Here is a 20,682-nt window from a genome sequence, read left to right on the forward strand (position 1 = left end):
GAGAGGGAAATGCCCTTTGAGCTTCTGGCACAAGCCCAGCATAAAGTAACCATTGGGTCAGTCAGCAACTTTGGAGGAGGAGAAACGGGACACGCCCCAGCTCAGGCGCAGCAGGGATAGGGCGCAAGGCTGGGTTTGCTCAACGCTCTTCCCGCCCTCCAAGGCAAAAGGGCTGAGCCTCCTCGCGAGAAGGGCCGCCCAAACGTCCAGATCGGCTTCGGAGGCGCGCGTAACTCTCCGCCCCTTCGCCAGGGAGCTATCGGGGCTGAAGGCTTTCGTGCGCCTCCCGGGGTGAAGGTGAGACCTGCCAGCCCAGCGCGTCGGACGGCGATCGGGCGCTGCCCAGGCAGGCAAGTGGGGTCCGCGGAGCGTCTCCGGCGCGCGGTATTCTCCCGTGCGAACACGACGCGGAGCAATCAGGGGGATTCGCGCTGGGCTGCGGGAGCGCGGGCTGCTGCGTTTTAAAAGCCGGTTTCGGGGAGGAGGGCAGAAGGGGGTGGCGTCTGGGTCGGGGCACGCTTCCCGGTCCCAAAGGTCGGTCCTGTTTTGTAAGGAAAGCCCAACGTAGGAGGCGCTGCCTGTGCTTTCCACCCCCCAACCCCTCTTGCCTGGCCTTAAACCAGGGGTGTCCAACTCTAGTGCCCCAGATGTCCATGGACTACGATTCCCATCAGCCCCTGCCAGCACGGCCAGAGTTGGACACCCCTGTTGGACAGAGTTGGCCTTAAACACTTCCCTAAAGGTGCTGTAGACTTAATTTGCCTTCCTACAGAGAAGAAGACTCCTGGCCCCATTGTTTCCCGTCCCTTGGACTCTCCTGTCTTTGTGTGGAAACTTAAAGCTGCCATTGAGCTTATAATGCCGGGCAAACCTGTGAGGAATCCCATCTAGGCTGTCTGAGGTGGATTCCACACAGCAAATGTATTATGGGCTGCAGTCGGGATAAAGGAACCCATTTCCCTGTTTTCCCATTCACGTGTGCTCTGTGCAAGCAGTGGTTGGAGGCCACGGAAACATTCTGGATTGTTGTCACACCTTCGAGCTAGATGCATTTTTAAAATCACTTGCCACACCTGCAGCTACACCCATATGCACAAAAGAACGCCCGTGGCCATGTCAATGTCTCACAATGGCTGAACCTACACAGGTATGTCTCTGGGCAATGGGCGGGCAATGGCGGGTGGCTTCTTCCTAACCTTGGAGGACAGGGTGGAAGAGAAATAAATAAAGTAGAAGAGAAATAAATAAAGTGCCGCCTGCCTGCCCGTTGGCTCTGGAGCGACTCCAACCCAGGATTTTTCAAATTTTTCTTGTTTAGCTATTTAAAAAAAAACTGGGTTGGGGAAAATAAGATGGGGCAGACTTGTTTGGGGGGTGGGAACGGTGCAAAATCCCCCCTCCAAATGGGTTGCTACACCTGTGTGTCTTAACCCGTGTGGAATGGCCCAAAGCAAACTTGTGGTCCGGTCCCATGGCAGCATTAAACTTACTAAAGTTGCTGGGGGAGGGAGTGGACGGAGGAAAAGTCCAGCAGTTCCATCCCTGATGCCAGATTGGTCGAACAGGGCTCCTCCTTTCACACCCATTCGTGTCACCCTGGGCCACCTCTGTTGAATAGACACCCATATTCCCAGTCCTCTGAACTCTCCAGCAAGTTTAAGCATAAGCAGTCAAGTCACAACCAATTTACGGCAAGTCCTCCTGGGGTTTTCAAGGCAAGAGATGAGCAGAGGTAGTTTGCCGTTGCCTTCCTCTGCATGACAACCTTGGACTTCCTTGGTGGTCTCTCATCCAAAGACTAACTATGGCCAAACCAGCTTAGTTTCCTAAGCTTAGGCCCCTTCCGCACATGCAAAATAATGCGTTTTCAAACCACTTTCACAATTGTTTGCAAGTGGATTTTGCCATTCCGCACAGCTTCAAAGAGCACTGAAAGCAGTTTGAAAGTGCATTATTCTGCATGTGCGGAATGATCCTTAGTTTCCTAGTTTCCTAAGCTTAGGAAGTTTCCTCCAGCTAGTTGGACCTATTGAGACTGCTGGTTTTTTGAGTAGTTGGCTATTAAGCCTTTGGCTAGAGCTGGTAGGACCCTGAGAGATCTAGGACTGGCTCTTCTCGGGGTTGGATCCACTCAGCTGAGAGCAGAGCTGTTGTGTCAAGAAGCTTTGTGAACCAGATTCCTCCTGGATACTTTTGTTGCTAGATCAATTTCTGTTAAACCCTGTTGAGTACAGAACATAGAACTGCTGCCAAAAATAGGAGAATTCTCAGTTTAATACATGAATGAGAATTCAGATATGTCAGGAGATCTCCCAGAACTACAACCAATCTCCCACATCAGTTGTCCTGTGGGCGGGAGGCTATTTTGTGCAGTATTGCAATCAAAGCTCTGCTCACGACCTGAGCTCGATCCCGACAGAAGTTGGTTTCAGGTAGCCAGCTCAAGGTTGACTCAGCTTTCCATCCTTCTGAGATCGGTAAAATGCTGGAGGTAAAGTATAAATGACTGGGGAAGGCAACGGCAAGTCATCCCGTAAAAACAATCTACCTAGTAAACATTGTGACATAACGCCACCCCGTGGGTTAGTAATTACTTGGTGCTTGGAGGGTGGATTCTATGATATTCTCAGGATCCAGCCCCCAAGTCACCCAACCTTGGAGGTAGAAAACTACTGAAATTGTTTGTATCAGCAGGACTCAGGTAATTGCAGAGTCAAGAGAAATCAAGGGTCATTGCAGAAGGTTTGAAAGTTATAGCTCGTGTGATAATTTATATGGGAGGCTCAAACAGCGGAATAGGGTTTAACATAGCATAATTATTATCATAGCTCAGGAATTAGGGAGTGCATCTGTATGTAGAGTGGAAGTGTAATCGAAAAAGCTCAACCTTTGCGGAAGATGCCAGTGCTATCAATGCCCCCCAATGCCAGCTAATAAAACGTGCCCCAAGCACAAAGCAAGTTTATTAAGACCATCCAGACTAGAACAGCACAATGTTTCTAGGCTCCAAAATAGAGATTGGAAGAATGAGGAGTAGATCAAACAGTTTTAATCCAAAGAGCAACTCCCAACAGGTTTACGCAAGCACTCTGAAGTAGTGGAGCTGCCAACCTAAACATGTACGTAACCTTAGGAAAAGTCTTCACATTTTATTTATCTGTTTGTTTGTTTGTTTATAAGTGAACAAGGGTAAATGCTGAGTAATAGACACACACCAGAAGTTTCAGTGGACTCCCAAGATGATAACCTTTTGGCCTTTAGACCGGGCACCTGTTTTAAACAACTTCTGTTGTCTTAATTGTATTTATTTTAGTAACTGCTGCTTAAGTTTTAATGGGTTTAAGTTTTATTTGTATTGATTGCAGTCTTAGGGAACAGCTATATTGTGAGCCACCTCGAGCCCTCCAAGGGTGAGGCAGCCTATAAATCCATCAATCAATCAATCAATCAATCAATCAATCAATCAATCAATCAATCAATCAATCAATCAATCAATCACTAACGGGACAGGCTGGCTGATCCTTTTGAAATAACTATGCGGCAGGACTATGTAGGAAGTTATCTGCTAGTAAGCTGTGGTCTCCTTGTTTGTTTCTGAATGCTGATTCTTGGTGGAAAAAAACAAAATGGCCATGAAGGTTTACCTCTGCCCGGCAGCACATTGCACCTCACCTGAATTATTTTTTCTCTGCATTTTGGGATATTCAATAATAATTTCCCTCCTTTTTTTTCTCTTTCCCCTTGCTTCCTGGATTTCGACCTCTAAGTTTTCCCGCTTCTGGAATGGCGAAGATCACTGCTACTCCAAAGTCCTCCCTTGCTGACGAGCCACTGAAGATCCACGTTAGTGGCTTGGAGCCCTCCCAACTGGTGACCCTCCAGGCCTCCTTGACTGATGAAAAGGGGGTGCTCTTCCAAGCCAGAGCTTTTTACTGGACAGACAAGAATGGCCAAGTGGATCTAGTGAGGGATGCCGCCACTGGTGGGGATTATTCCGGGGTGCAGCCAATGGGGCTCTTCTGGTCCTTGAAGCCAACTAAACCATTCTCTAGGCTGCTGAAACGAGATGTGATGAACACCCCCTACAAGGTCCGCCTGGATGTGTTCGATTCACTTAATCTGCTTCCCCCATCGGAGGACAGGTCCCTGGCCAGCCAAACTGTGGAGAGGTGGTACGCAGCTCCGGGTGTGCAGAGGATCCCGGTCAGGCATGGCAGAGTCCGTGGAGCTCTCTTTCTTCCCGCAGGTGACCCATATTCTGTAGTTATTAATGAGGTAGCAAACATGAATAAAATGTTGACCCAGGCTAGCCTGATCTCAGCAGATCTTGGAAGCTAAACAGGGTTGGTACTTAGATGCTTTAATTAAAACTCATAGGCCCGTTCCGCATGGGCCAAAAACGACGGCCTGGGGGCGGTAAAAACGCCCTCCCAGGCCGCCGTTCGCACAGACCTGACTGCCCTCCCCCTCCCCCAGGGCGGCATCAGGCCGCCCTAAACAACAACCCTTTAAAGGGTTGTTGTTGGGGGGAAAGCGTCTTCCCGGCGGTGCGGTGCAAACCGCGCCACCGAACACGCTATTTTGCCCCGTTCACCTTGTCCCCGCGCCTGTTGGCCGTCGAAGCCCGCCCATGCTGTCCTCTGACCGGAGGTCAGGAGGGCAGCGTGGGCGGGGCTTCGACGCCAGCAGGCTACCCACGGGGACAAGGTGAGAGGGACGGGCAGAAGAGGCGCTCCATCGCGAGACGCTTCGCCTTTGCCGTGTTTTACTGAGGCCGTCCGCATGCGTGCATGCGAACGGCCTTTGCCTCCACGCCGGCGGAATTCTCGCCAGCGTGGAGGCGACAGGGAGGCCGTGCGGAAATGGCCATAGATAGCTGGATAGCATTGTTTTTAAAAACTAATATTGTTATCTATTAAGAAATGTTTCTGGATTTAAATAGTTTTGTTGATTGACTACATTTTCCTTTTACATCTCTAAATATTTTTATAACACATTTATGATTTTATTTTTTTTAAATTGTTCTCCTTGAATGTCTCCCATTTTATTATTCCAGAACTTGGCTTGTTTTATCCAATGGTATCGGTCTGTGACCGTAAATAAAGTAATAAATACTAACACTTTGATGATTTAGTACGTAGGTTAGTACTTAGGTGAATACTTAGACCAGGGGTCTTCAAACTACGGCCCTCCAGATGTTCATAGACGACAATTCCCATGAACCCTACCACTTGGCCATGCTGGCAGGGGCTGATGGGAATTGTAGTCCGTGAACATCTGCAGGGCCATAGTTTGAAGACCCGTGACTTAGACAAATAACTAACTACCAAGGAGTCCAAATGTTGCTGCACAGAGGCCGGCAATGGAAAAGCGCCTCTGTTCATCTCTTGCCTCAAAAACCCTACAGGGTTGCTGTAAATTGGCTGGAACATGTTAACATTTTACACACGCAAGCAAGTGAATAACAAATCATTTTATCAATGATAACAGAGACGTGCAGGAGGGCACAGCGTCCTCCATAACATATTTGCCCAATGCATAAGTAACTTACAGAATTTGCCACCCTGTGTGATTATATATATATCTTTTAAAAAAGGGGAAAAAATGTAGCCCTACGTGGGTGGAGCGGTTAATAAATCCAAACAATAAATAAATAAATAATAAATAAAAGAATAAATAAATATGTAGAACCTCGAGTCCAGTGGCATTCTACCAGAGTATATCCGCAGACAGGGGAGGACTGCTGGTTTTGTGCTGGGCTTGAAAGGTTTAAGCGTAGTGTTAGTGTTCCAGGAATCCTTGCTCTGGGTGCTCAAATACTAGAGTTGCTCACTGGGAAACTGATGACTTGGTTGGAAAAGGCCATCTCATAATTTCCTAAAGTCGACCTAGTTGGTCCTTTGATTTGTTCAGAGTTGCTGTAATTCATTTATGTACTTTGCGGACCGCCTGTTCGTGAATCTTTCCAGCCTGATTTATTCTGCCACAATCTTTTCTTGTAGTAGCCTCTGGAAAGAGCCAGCGTCCATGAGCATAGCATGGTCAGAGCAAATGACCAACCATAATATTCTCTCCCTTTCCCAACCAATCAGGCCATGACAGTTTGGGAATGTGCCAGCACTCTCACCGGCTGCACAGGTGGCACTAACCTTACCTCAAATTCTGCATTCCTTGGGTCCTTTCCGCACATGCAGAATAATGCACTTTCAATCCACTTTCACAATGATTTGCAGGTGGATTCTGCTAATTCGCAAGTGAAATCTAGCTGCAAAGTGCACTGATTTGAAAGTGCATTATTCTGCATGTGTGGAAAGGGCCTTGGTTTTCTTCTCTTTTATTTCTATTCAGCTTCTGCACAGGCTGATTTGTTACGCAATCTTGTGCCCTTTTGAGTAGATCAAGCCTTGAGATTCTTTCTTGATCTACAATTAGCCAGATTTGCAACTTTTCTGTTGCGCAATGGTAATAAAGGGATGCAAAGGGGCCATAACAGACCTTTGGATTGCAACATAGGGCAGTGTTTGAATGTAACAATGAAGGTTCCCAGTAAGACAAATGGCACTTCCGCACATGCAGAATAATGCACTTTCAATCCACTTTCAATGCACTTTGCACCTGAATTTTACTGTGTGACACAGCAAGGTTCACTTGGCAACAGTTGTGAAAGCAGATTGAAAGTGCATTATTCTGCATGTGCGAAAGTGCCCAAAGTAATGTAATTGGACTGAGATTGCAGAACAGGGGGGAAAGAAGATTTCAGTTTAATGCAAGGAGACATGCCTCGGAAGATGCCAGCCATAGATGTGGGCAAAATGTCAGGAGCAAAACCACGACCATGACTGTGTGGTCATGGCCATACAGCCGGAAAACCCACAACAACTAGATAGGGGAAGGACTTTATTCTGAGTAAAAGGAACTTCCTGAGCTGAACTACTACTTCTGTTTACACTGTATTGTCAAAGGCTTTCACAGCCGAAATCCATCGGCTGTTGTCGGTTTTCTGGGCTGTGTGGCCGTGGTCTGGTAGTTTTTGCTCCGAATGTTTTGCTCACATCTACGACTGGTATCTTCTGAGACATGTTATGGTGAGATGTGTTTTTCTCTGTAACACAATTCTGTTTACTATATGTTTGTGAAACAATAGAAGTGGCAGGAGAGTACTGCCGGGGTAAGGAGACTCAAATGGGCTTACAATCTCCTTGCCCTTCCCCCCTCACAACAAACACCCTGTGAAGTAGGTGGGGCTGAGAGAAGAACTGTGACTAGCCCAAAGTCACCCAGCTGGCGTGTGTGGGAGTGCACAGGCTAATCTGAATTCCCCAGATAAGCCTCCACAGCTCAAGCGGCAGAGCGGAGAATCAAACTCGGCTCCTCCAGATTAGAGTACACCTGCTCTTCACCACTACGCCACTGCTGCTCCTCCTACACATGTTATTTAGGACTCACTGAATCAGTTGCAGCTCCTCATTTCTCTCTCTTTCTCCTTCTCTTCCTTATCCCATTCTCCCTTCATTGCCCTTATCACCCTCACAGGAAGCGGTCCTTTTCCAGGTGTCATTGACCTTTTCGGTGGCATTGGTGGGCTTACTGAATTTCGGGCCTGTCTTCTTGCCTGCCGTGGTTTCGCAACTTTAGCCTTAGCATATTTTGCTTACGAAGACCTGCCCAGTGTTCTGGGCCAGATAGAACTGGAATATTTTGAGGAGGCTGCTGACTTTCTCCTGAACCATCCCAAGGTACCTTTTGTTTACCAATCGTTACATCAAGCAATTCTTTGGCAATGTTGTTATCTGGATTTAAATTACCCGTCTTTGATAAAGTGGACCTTCTACAGCTGTTTGTTCTTTGCTTGAGTTTATCGGAGAATATACAGCTGTTCAACTTCTGTACCTGCTTACTGGGGCATTTACACACACTTATTTGCTGTGAGTCGGCTGGAGTCTAGTTGTCATGCCCCCACAGAAGCTTTGGTTATTTCCCCATTATGCTTTAGTTTCCCCATTGTTAGTATGGTTTTACTTTATTGTTAAGTTTTCTATGGGAGGGTATTAGCCCCTGCCCCTTTAAGACATTTCCCAATAGGCAGTTTCCTTTTTTTACCTAGCAATCCCCTGTTTTTAGTTTAGTCAGTCAGTCTGAGTGAGGTGCTAAGGGTAGCTAGTGACCGGAATCCATATTATTATATGGTGGTCCAAAGAGCATAAGTCAAGTTTACAGTAATCAGAACTAGACAAAGACTTAAAGAACTGAATGGAAGCAAGAGACAGTGAACTATCTTGAAAGCAGCCAAGAGAAGACTTAGTCTGCAACTCCAAACCTGCTCAAGACAAGCAAGTACTCTGACTTAGATAGACCCAAGAGAGGAGTTAGAGGTCTTGTTTCTCTCCAGTAATAAACCCATTGTAAGAACTGTTGAACCTGGCTTGTGTCTCCCCCATTCTGTCCTAGCCAAGAACAGGTCACCTCAAACAGAGTCACTTGGGGGGCAGAACACTAGTCTTGATTCAACCATTCAACTCCCTGAACTTGACAAGTGAATACGTTGCTTCTTGGGTATTACCAAATCACATCTCCTTCTTGCATCTTGGGGATACCATGTATAATGTAGCTCAGAGGCCAGGGAGAAGACCTTTCCACCTAACCTCGTCTTGGTGGTTCAAGCTTTCCATTATGTAATTTACACATTACAGTGTACGGCCCGTTTTTGTTCTTTAATCTGCAAACACAATAAGAGACATCTGCTGGCTGAATAATTAAGGGAGGGAAAGACTGAATAAATTGTGATCCTTAGAAGATATGGTCGGAGGCTAGAGTTTTTTTTAGTAATGTCACTATAGGTTTTAGCAAGACTTCACAGGCACTTTACAAGTGTAGCTATATTAACTTTTTAATCTTTTGTCAAAATCAAATGTATTTTACCTACTACTTGCTTTTTCGCGAGTTGACCTTTTAGTAAACAGTCACCGACTGTGTATAAGTACAATAATAATTATATTAGTGTCGCAAATATTCCTTCTTGTAAATACCATAGGCTATGTAATATTTCGTATAGTGCTTTTAGTACTCTGATTATAGATTATAGATTATAGATTGCGTAACATTTGAATAGTGCTTCTAGTACTCTTTTGTCTATATATATATATATATACTATGGTAACAGCACCTTGAAACTGATGTACCCTGATCTTGTACTACTGGTCGCTGACTGTAAATAAAATGACTTACATTACAGTGTAAACAGGTTGAGTCTGGAATCCTCACCTTGTGCAATTGTCGGATGCAAGTTTCAGGTTCTCATTAATTCCCGAACACACGGCACCCATTTCAAATTGGGGCTGTGTTGTGCATGGGGAACAGTCCCTATGCTGTTCTCCCAACCTGAAACAACTTGCCCAATGAACCAAATATAACTCTCCCTGGACCATTTCAGGTTGGCAAAAGGGCATGGAGGAAGGGGGAAAGGACCCAACACTTCTTTTCCATGTGCACTGTGTCCCCCAATTTGTGTCAGCGGCAGAGAACTGAGGAGCACCCACCACTCCTCTGTGACTGTTTCAGGGACCCCAGACCCAAACTGTGTACTCAGTAATGTGTAAATCACCCTAACTTTAAGAGGGAAGGATATTCAGACATGCATACTGCTTGAGCTGTATTCTGCAGTGGTGCATTCAAGAAAGATCTGAGTAGTATGTAGCAGGTCTTCTGCTTCGTACTCCTGTTTGTGGTACCCTCATGGATTGTGATTTAATTAGTTTATATCAATGAATCCTGTACCAACAGACCGCAGGGCATGACTGTTCAAGGTATCCTGTTGCAGACAGTACAGGTTTATGTTTTACTGGCTGAACTGAAGGAGTGGCAGCTGAGGCAACATGATTTGGAGAAACTGGGTGTGGTGGCAGAGGAGAATGGGATGTGCAAAGTGAGCCCTTGGGCTCTTTACAATAGCACTGAGAGCTCCAGGATGCACTGTGCCTTGGCGTGTATGATACCATCTCCCTCCACGCAGAGGTGTAGCTAGGGAAAATGGAGCCTGGTGCAAAATCTGAGTTTTGTGCCCTCCCCCGGTGTGGACGGCCTCCCCATGACCAAAGGCCGCCCTCCCCCACTACGTCCAAAGAACCATTTTTTGCACCATGTCATCTCAAAGTCACCATCACATTATAGAACATGCCCCAACTCACAAATCGGAACACATGCTCCAACTCACAAATCTGGGCTCCCTAGTTGAAACAACATTGAAAGTGATGCTATTTGAGGGCGTGGGGGAATCCAACCTGAAACAGCATTACTTTTAATGTTGTTTAGACTAGAGAGCTCAGATTCTCCTTTTAAATCCACTTTAAAGGGAGAATCTGGGCTCCCTAGTTTAAACAACATTGAAAATGATGCTGTTTCAGGGTAGATTCCCCACCCTCACCCCCAAACAGCATCACTTTCAATGTTGGTTGTTGTGTGTTTTCCAGGCTGTGTGACCGTGGTCTGGTAGATCTTGTTCCTAATGTTTCACCTGCATCTGTGGCTGGCATCTTCAGAGGTGTATCACAGAGAAAAGTATGTTATATACTGTGTCCAGACTTCTCTTACTACAGACCCTTTGGGGGTCTGTAACCAAACTTCACCAAACCTGGCTGTTATCATCAGGAGTGTCACCTGATGATAACCTGAAATTTTGGTGCCACTAGTCTAAAAACTGCACCCCCTGCTGACCAACAAACTAAAAACACTAAAATATTTTTAAAAATACATTTTTGATTTTTGGCGCCCCCTTCAGGCGTGTGCCCGGTGCAACACGCCCACCCCCCCTGTCCTCTGATGGCTACACCACTGCCTCCACATCTTTACCCCTCAACCCGCCATTGTCTAGTTCCTTTCCCAGGTGACAGTAATCAGCACTAGATATGCAATAGACCTCGGTGTGGTGGGATGAAGGATTTTACTCTTTGTCCTCTACACTAGAGGTTCTCAAGAAGTAGTGCATCTGGGATGCAGAAGCAACCAAGGTGGAATGCCGTGTTTTCATAACAGTTACTAAGAATTTGCACTTCCTCAATTCCCATGCCTGCCTGCAAGCAGGATGTGCCGTCTCTCCTGCTGACGCTATTTGCCACGGATTATATATCTGCCACTATGCTGGCATGCTAGCAGTAGGTATGGAATGCTTGTACAAATATGAATGTCCTTCTTGGGAAAAGTGGGTTTTGTTGTTTCTGTCAAAGTGGGACCTGGGTTCTTCCAAAGAGTGATGGGTGGGACTTAAGATACAAGAGGTTGAGGCCACCCTATTTAAAGTGCAGAAAAGTAGTCAGACCCTATGCATAACTGAGATAGCTACAGTCAACTTGTCCAGGCTGTCACTGGTATAATCGTCTTTAGAACCTAACTACTAATAGTCAATGAGACATCTCTCCTCACTCCATTGGCTACTCAAAGAGGCTGCCTCTTTGTTCTGTCCAGTGATTCTGATGTATTTTTAGGTTCGTGGGCCAAGACTTGGCATACTGGCGATCTGCAAAGGGGCCGAGATTGCGTTGGCCATGGCGACTTACTTGACACAAATTGGAGCTACAGTTTGCATCAATGGGACCAACTCCATCAATGGATTTCCACTGTATTACCGAGACCTCTGCGTCCCACCGATCCCATACAAAAATGAAAATATGCTAATAAGTGAGTCTGGAGTAGTTGATTTCACCGGCATATTTGGGGACCCAAAGCTGCATCAGGACAGTGTCCTTCCTGTGGAAAAAGCCCAAGGGAAGATCCTCCTTGTTGTAGGAGAAAAAGACATGAACTACAACAGCAAGGCTTATGCCACAGACATCATGGAGAGAATGAAGAAGCTTGGGAAAACTCACTGTGCCCTTCTCTCCTATCCAGGAGCTGGGCACATGATAGAACCTCCATGCTCACCGTTATGTTACCAGTCCTGGTTACCTATTATCTCCTGTCCTGTTTTTTGGGGAGGGGAGGCCCCAGCCCATGCTGCAGCGCAGGTGCATTCTTGGAGAGAGATCCAAAAATTTCTCCACCTTCACCTTGGTCCAACCCAATCGAGTAACCTTTGAAACCGCCACCTCCTGACCTGAGCAGGCCCTTCATGAATGCGATACTAAACCAGAACTTTAGAACTATGTATGTTAAAAGCAAACGTCTGAAGTGCAGAGATGGTTGACCACCCATGGTTGACTTTGTTCCACAAAGAAGTGGAACATTAGCAGTAAGTGGAATGACCGTGTATGTGTGTAAAGGGCCCAGAGGTCACAGCTGAATTATGACACCCTGGTTGGGTTTTCAAGGCAAGAGACTGGCAGAGGTAGTTTGCCATTGCCTCTGCATAGTGACCTTGGTATCCCATGGTGGTCTCCCATCCAACTAATAGCCAGGGCTGACTCTGCCGAACTTCTGAGATCTGATGAGATCAGGCCAGCCTGGGTCATCCAGGAGTGGAGTAGGAGCAGCAGTGGCGTAGGAGGTTAAGAGCTCGTGTATCTAATCTGGAGGAACCGGGTTTGATTCCCAGCTCTGCCGCCTGAGCTGGGGAGGCTTAGCTGGGGAATTCAGATTAGCCTGTACACTCCCACACATACCAGCTGGGGGACCTTGGGCTAGTCATGGTTCTTCTCAGTTCTCTCAGCCCCATCTACCTCACAGGGTGTTTGTTGTGAGGGGGGAAGGGCAAGGAGATTGTAAGCCCCTTTGAGTCTCCTACAGGAGAGAAAGGGGGGATATAAATCCAAACTCCTCCTCCTCCTCCTCCTCCTCCTCCTCCCCCCCCTCCTCCCCTCCTCCTCCTCCCTCCTCCCTCCTCCTCCCTCCTCCCTCCTCCCTCCTCCTTCCTTCTCCTTCTCTTTCTTCTTCTTCTTCTTCTTCTTCTTCTTCTTCTTCTTCTTCTTCTTCTTCTTCTTCTTCTTCTTCTTCTTCTTCTTCTTCTTCTTCTTCTTCTTCTTCTTCTTCTGGGGGGGGGGCAGACTCATCATCGCAAGCCAATACGTACAGCAGAACCTTTTTATGAATTTGAAACCAGCTTTGGATGCAGAATGAAAAAGCAGAAAGCTGAGAAAGAATAAAGCAGCAGAAGACATGCCAGGGTTGTTGTGCAGAGGAAGGCAATGGCCAACCACCTCTGTTAGTCTCTTGTCTTGAAAACCCTACAGCGTTGACGGTGACTTGATAGTATTTTATGCAGAAACCTCCCAATCTTGATGAGACTATAAGCACTTTTCTGATTTTTTTAAAAGAAGGAATAGGGATTGCCACCCCCAAATCACTTCCATAGGGGCATTCACAGAATGGTTGTCTTTAGAAGCTGGGACTCAGTCACAAAGTGTTGGGGGGGGGGGGGGGCTGCAAGCCAAGCATTCTCCTATCTTGGAGGCAGGTGTTTCTGAATGGGCATTTTTTTGCAGGCACATAAGCGATGCTGCCTGCATTCTTTTGAAGCACCAGAGAGGTGGAGGGAAGCCAGGAATGGCTGCTTGGTTTGGGGAGGAGATGCTTTGTGGAAGAAAAATATAGGTACCAGGAAACCCATTGGTAGGCCCATCAGTGCACATGGGCACCATGTTGGGAATTACTGAGATAGGGTACTTGTGTAGTGGTTAAGAGCAGGTGTACTCTGATCTGGAGGAACCAGGTTTGATTCCCCGCTCTGCCGCCTGAGCTGTGGAGGCTTATCTGGGGAATTCAGATTAGCCTGTTCACTCCAACACATGCCAGCTGGGTGACCTTGGGCTAGTCACAGCTTCTCGGAGCTCTCTCAGCCCCACCTACCTCACAGGGTGTTTGTTGTGAGGGGGGAAGGGCAAGGAGATTGTAAGCCCCTTTGAGTCTCTTTACAAGAGGGAAAGGGGGATATAAATCCAACTCTTCTTCTTACTCTTCTGGATCATGTGTACATATAATGCTGAATTTGACTCCTAGCTTTAAAAAAAATCTAGCCTGTGATGGTGAACCTTTTGGGCTCGGCATGTCAAAATTCAGAAAATGTCTCACTGGACACTGCTGGCGGGTCATCCCCACCCTGCCCCAAACAAAAAAGAAACAATTCTTTACATATTCATTAAAAAAACCCAGTCCAATCATGTGTGGTGTTTTGTATTCCGTAAAGAAACATCAAACAATTAAAACAATCTCAGACTAAAACGGGAAATAGTTGCGGTCGGCTCTTGATGAACGCTGGCATGTCACCCAAAACGGCATAGTGTGTCGCCTTTGACATGCGTGTGTCATTGGTTCACCATCACTGATCTAGATAGTGGCAGTTAGAAGCAGAATAGTAAATGAGATGGAAACAGGGTCAGATGTGGCTTGGCCGTTCTTATGATTTGTAATGTCTCCTACATATCAAAATTGCATCGTTCCGTATAATTATGGAATTATGGTAATTGGTGTTGAACTATAACCTTAAGATGAATGTCTGAACCTTACGGTTCAGACTTCCCCCTCTGCCCCCCAGACTCTCACTGATCTGGCTTCATGATGTCACCTATTCACCATCATACTGAAAAGGACATCACTTTATGATGTCACCTATTCACCATCATACTGAAAAAGGACATCACTGAGAACAAAACAGGAAATTGAGCTGATCTTCCAATCTTGGATGCGATTGTCTTCTCCAAGTAGTGTCTTGAGTAGGCTGTTTTGAGTATTTAAGGAATCATCGAGTTGTGCAAAACACAGAGCATCACATTTGGACTGCAAATATTTAATTCACATCCTAATTTGGGCTTGAAATGGGTGATCGTGAGCACATCGTTGTCTTTCAGGCTTGCAGTGTGGTTGAAGCAGAAACAGCTTCATGTATACTGTTCTGGTGCTTCTTGGAGGAAAAGGGTGAGATACAAATGTACATAATAGCCTGAAGAACAATGTAACAGTAATTGAGATTTAGCATGGGCCACTGTTAATAGCGTATCTCTTGCAAACTTAAGTGCTGCAATTGAAACAGCTTGTACACACTTCAATTTCCTTTTTTGGGTTCTATGAATGCTGATTGCTGATGTGATCTTGAACCGTTTTGATTGAGGAATCCAATTCTTCCTGGTACTCTGCAGTGTGAATGTGGTATGTATTGCCATTCACATAGCAAAGTGGAATATTTTCACCCTCAATCTTGTGTTTCGAATGATGTACGCATTTGTTGTACGTGGTAGAATTCGAGGTGAGGCTCTGCTAAATGATTGGATTTGATTTCACAGTGGCTGATACCACATGGGCCAAAAACAGCAGTGTGAAAACAATGTGAAAATGGTGTAAAAGAGTTTAAAACAGTGTAAAAGGGTTTATACTGTTTTCACACCGCTGTTTTTGGCCCGTGCAGAATCAGCCAGTGACTCTTGATCAGCAATTTGCCAGGTATTGGGGGGGGGGGGGGGGTGCTGATGGTGCAGGACACAGCACACATCTATGGGGTGGTTGTTCCTGCCCTGAAGTGAGCATTGGTGTGTCTGCTGCGAAAGAAACCTACTCCATGCCCAGGAGAGTTGAATAAGTACTGTCCATTCTGAAATGTACCAGTCTTGGAAAAGGTGATTGAACAAGGGGCCGTCGCCAACTTCAGATGGATGACATGCACCTGCATGAAGCAGATTGTTTATATCCATTCTGGTCTGGTTCCAGATCTGGTTATAGGGCTGGAATGGCCTTGGTTTCCCTGATGGATGACATGCACCTGGAGATGGACAAGAAGAGTGTGACCTTGTTAATTCTCCTGGACCTCTCAGTCGCCTTTGATACCATTAATCACGGTATCCTTCTGGATACTGGAAAAAATGGTTGCCGTTTGTGAAACTTTGAGCTGTTGATGAAAGCAAAGTTTGATCTCCCGAGGAAGCTTTTTGGCACAAAACATGTCAAGATCATCAAATAGATATTGTTTTTGTATTTAAAGATTATTTTTGTATCTTTTGATTTGTTAAAGCCTATTGGATCATCTTTTGTGACTGGGAGCCACTGTTCTGTGGAAGTTCTGGTCCCACCTTGTCGTTTCAGAGGAGGTTTCAGAATGTGGTGCTGGGGACTACTGCTCTGCCCCTTGGCATTTGGCATATGGGGTCCCCCAAGGATCTATCCTCTATGTCAGGGGTCTGCAACCTGTGACTCTCCAGATGTTCATGAACTACAATTCCCATCAGCCCCTGCCAGCATGGCCAATTGGGCCATGCTGACAGGGACTGATGGGAATTGTAGTTCATGAACATCTGGAGAGCCACAGGTTGCAGACCCCTGCTATATGCTTTTCAACATCTATGTAAGCCTACCAGCAGATCCCAGGGAGGCTGTAGAAACCACGAAGAGGTGCCCGGAGGCAGTTTTGGAGTGGATGAGGGCTAACAATCTGAAACTTAATCTTGATAAAATGGAGGTGTTATTGGTGGGTGGAAGGTCTGACCTGAGAGATGGGTTATCTTATGCTGGATGGGTCTTTTGGGTCTGTTGATTGATATAAAAATCTAGTACAGTTCTTTTCAAGTGGAACTTCACATTCTTTAAACAGAAGTTGAATTAATCTTTGCTTTCTGCATGTATTAATGCTTTAAGATGTGTGTATAGCGGATAAAATCAGAAGGAGAAACATTATACTCTAACAAATGATAGAACACTAGTATACATACTAACTAGGGGATACAAAATGCAAGATGTAAGTACATTTCTGCCCCCTTTACTCTTTTGTGTTTAGGGTCCCTTATCATCTATGGGACCCATCTTTCTTTCTCCTCTCTTGGGAGGGCTTAATGAGGATTATTGTGGACATTGTTTAATAGGTTGATTGCTGCATTTTAATTTAATTTATTTTAAGAGTTTATTGAATACCTGCAATCTTATGTTCACTGCCCAGAGCCCTTCGGGGGGTAGGGCGGTATATAAAACCAATTAATCAATCAATCAATCAATCAATTAATTAATTAATTAAATGGGATTGTACTTCCCTTAAAGGAGCAGGTTTAAAACTTAGGTGTGCCTCTGGACCCAGGCCTCTTGTTGGATAAGGGGTGCCTTTCAGTAACTTTGGCTGGTGAGCCAGCTGTAGCCCTTCCTGGACAGAAAAGATCTTTCTGCAATGATGAATGTCCTGGTAACAATGATAGATTACTGCAGTGTGTTCTATATGGTGCTGAGCTTGAAGACTGTCTGGAAGCTGCAGTTGGTAGAGAATACAGTGAGAAAAACTGTGTCCCCCCCCCCCCACCAATCATTAAGAGATAAAGGCCGATAGTGCAAAATAAAGTAAAAGCATACTTTGTCACTCAGTTAAAATTCTCAAAATTCTCCATATGTTTTGACAACAGGCTTCTTCAGAGGAATCTGTCAGTTGTGACGTATTTATTCCAAAAGAATACAAGATAGTAAAGACAGAATACAGCAACGGTAATGTTGGAGCTGGTCATGGGGACCATATCACTCCAGTCTTAGTTTGCCTACTGGCTTCCAGTTCATTCCCAAGCTCAATGCAAAGTACTGACCTTTAAAACACTTTAAATCCGGGGCCAACATACCTTAAGGAAAACCTTCCCCATATTAACTTACCAACTCGCTCCGGTCATACCCGGAGGCCCTGCTTCGATTAGCATTGCCATCTGAGGCTAGAGGAGCGGCAACCCAAGAAAGAGTCTTCTCCATCATGGCACCAAAACTTTGGCACTCCCTTCCCCATAGAAATTCATCAGTCTTTATCAGTGTCTTTTGCCTGTAGGTGAAGCCTTTTTTTTTGTTTTACCTGGTATATCCCAATAATTATTTCTGGTCCTCCTAGTGCTGTGCCTCTAATTGAATTGTGTACTTTTAACTGCTTTTTAATTGTTTTAATATTGGCTGCCTTGTGGACCTTGGTTGGGTGGAAAGGTGGCATAAAAATGTTTCAATAAACAAGTAAATCAATTATTCCCATCATTCTTGGGGCTAAAAAGTACCAGATGCAGAAGGGGAACATGGCTGATACATGCAAAAGTGCTGGGAACGAGTGAAGCCGCATAGAAATGCTGAGAGTCCCGGAAAGCCGACAGGAGCTGAGGTGACTTCAGTTCGGAATACAGTGTCCATAAGGATGCAGTGTCATGGGGATGCAGACAGAGAGGGAGGTTTTTCTAAATCAACCACATACAAGCAAGGAGCATAGCAATGTGATAAGTGATAGTGTCTACAAAAGGCTAGAGGGCAAAACACATAAATCCCAGGTTAGGGACAGAGTATACAAGTGTCTCTATGCTAATAGTAGAAGCCTTTGACCTAAAATGGGGGAGCTGGAGTACAGAGTTTTGAAGGAGGACATTGATATAGTGGGCATCACAGAGACATGGTGGAATGAGGAGAACCAGTGGGATGCTGTTATACCAGGCTACAGGCTCTACAGGAATGGTAGGACAGGGCGTATTGGGGGTGGGGTGGCCCCCTACATCAAAGAGAGCATAGTGTCACATAAAATAGACAATGCAGAGGGAGCTGATTCCTCTACAGAAGCATTGTGGATATCAATGCCAGGGGTGAAGCATAGTTTAACATTAGGAATATTTTATCGTCCCCCTGACCAAAGCACCCAAGAGGATTCTGAGATGGAAAAAGAAATTAGAGAGGCCAACAAAAGCAAAAATGTCATGGTAATGGGCGATTTTAACTAACCCCATATAAACTGGAAAAATGCATGTTCAGGTCATAGTAAGGAGAGAACATTCCTGGATATGGATATTACCTGTTGGGGGTAATGTTGTTTTTGGCCTGCTGTACACTGCCCAGAGCCCTTCGGGGGTGGGCGGTAAATAAATAAATAAATAAATAAATAAATAAATAAATAAATAAGGCCTCAAAAGCATGAAAGCCTCCCCACTGCTGAGAAACCCCCACTGGGCTTAATAGACTTATGCCACCCAAAAGGGTGGCTGAAGTCTCAACTTGTGGCTGCCGGAGTAATACACCAAATGGCCACAGGAGGGAACCGATTAACATCAGCTCCTTCTCTGGCCTGCTCCCGCTACGCTGGTGGTTGGAGCAGGGGCTCTGGCGCTGCATCTGGCACCATGTTCCAGCACTGGGGAGGCCCTTGGTGGCTACATGGCAGAGGAGCTGCCCCACCCATACGCTACTCCCACAGGCAGATTAGCCTCCCCCCTCTAGATGGGGCTGTTTGTCTTTTTTTTTTGCTTTGGGGAAGAGATGCTTTGGAAAGAACAGACACCACCGCACCCATGAACACCACAACGTTGATCCCCGATCTAAGTGACATGCTTGCGAGACAAGGCATCGACTGGATATTGTCCACCAAACCCTTTCCAAGAACAAACGACAAAGCCCCAGCGAAAAGATTTTTGTGATAAGTTTTTTTTTCTTTCATCTCTTTTGGAAAAAAAAGTATACAAAAACCCAACATGGTAGAACATTCCAGCAAAAGTACAAAGAGAGGCTCCATTCCTCAAAGGAAACACGCTATCGGTTATTTACCATGCTAGAAAAATGAGATGCAGCAAGAAAACCCTAGGACAAAAAAGACTGACCGCCAAAGAGCTCTCTTGTTTTCTTTCAGCTGGTTAACAATAATACTGTGCAAAGTGGAAAACCGGGTCTGGATACAAATGCATTGCGGTATGACTCACAAAAGGTAGATATGGCCTGTTCTTGTGATGGTCAAAGTCAGGCACTTCTATGGGGGAACACATGCCCAAATATAAAAAACTGTTTTAAGAGCTGAGCTACACATTACACTCACCACACAAAAAGCAGCCCAACCCTGCCTGTTTACCGAAAGCTCTCTCCTCGCAAGCTGGATGGCTTGAAGTCATACGGGGGAAAGGCGAGGAATTAATTGGGCTTTTCCTTGGCTGTTTTCTCTGGCAGCTAATCTTCCTCAGAAGTTGGAAGGGAAAGAAGCAGGGCAGATCAGTTGCAAGAGATAACGAAGCAGAGCAATAGAAGCACAAACCGTGGCTGGCAAGTTCTTTTTCCTTGTGGGTATAACCTGACATGCAATTTCAACCCCTGCCCCAAACTTCAAAGCCATCCCTCATTGGTGGTAGTCAAGTCAGCAGACAGCCATTCCCCCAATCAGAAGGCCCCATTTTTGAGCACAATACAGCAGAATATTGCCTGGAAAACCACCAACCTAAGCAGTCCCTCCTCATTTTTAAAGCCCCTGTTCTTTGTATGCTCTAAGGAAGTTTCAGAATTCTGAAGGAAGGACAGCCCACTTGTTGTGTGGTTAAGCGTGATCCTGAAGCTCAGGTCTAATTTCCCTCTCACGTTGACGTGAACGGTGTCATTTTCTATTAGCACCAGTGGAACTGAGTCACAAACTTGTTCACCTAAGGGCTCTTTTCTAGGTGGTTATATGATGCTATAATGCGGTGATGAAACATTTACAATCCTCCTATCACAAAACGCTAGGTGGAACCACAGTGATGGCGTTCAACCTTCAAGACCAACTTTTGGCTCTTCATGATGCACCTTGGAGGTGACAATAATCTCTTGTGTTACCTAAGGGTCACATATATTTGGTCCAAGGGTAAGTGCCACTTCCAAAGTTACCCATGTCTTTAAAATGCATGCATATGCGACAAAGGGAGGGTTACAAACAGGTATATTTCACAGCGAAAATGCACATTTGGTGCAACTCTGGCAAGTGGCTCAGTGAACAAGTATGTGAAGTTTCCTACATGAAGTTTTTAACGCATCTATAAGAGACAAGTCTTA

At 45.7% G+C, this 20,682-nt stretch overlaps 1 protein-coding gene across 1 annotated transcript; it reads left to right on the top strand.

Annotated features, from left to right (window-relative positions):
* Window positions 1-217: 217 nt before the first annotated feature.
* Window positions 218-12,367, top strand: BAAT (bile acid-CoA:amino acid N-acyltransferase). Its single transcript, XM_048503957.1, has 4 exons — window positions 218-350; window positions 3,768-4,246; window positions 7,534-7,736; window positions 11,478-12,367. The coding sequence occupies exons 2-4, from the start codon at window positions 3,784-3,786 to the stop codon at window positions 12,066-12,068; spliced, it is 1,257 nt and encodes a 418-aa protein (XP_048359914.1). The 5' UTR covers window positions 218-350; window positions 3,768-3,783; the 3' UTR covers window positions 12,069-12,367.
* The last annotated feature ends 8,315 nt before the right edge of the window (window positions 12,368-20,682 follow it).

Source organism: Sphaerodactylus townsendi, linkage group LG07 (genome assembly GCF_021028975.2).
Source record: "Sphaerodactylus townsendi isolate TG3544 linkage group LG07, MPM_Stown_v2.3, whole genome shotgun sequence".
Taxonomy (NCBI): domain Eukaryota; kingdom Metazoa; phylum Chordata; class Lepidosauria; order Squamata; family Sphaerodactylidae; genus Sphaerodactylus; species Sphaerodactylus townsendi.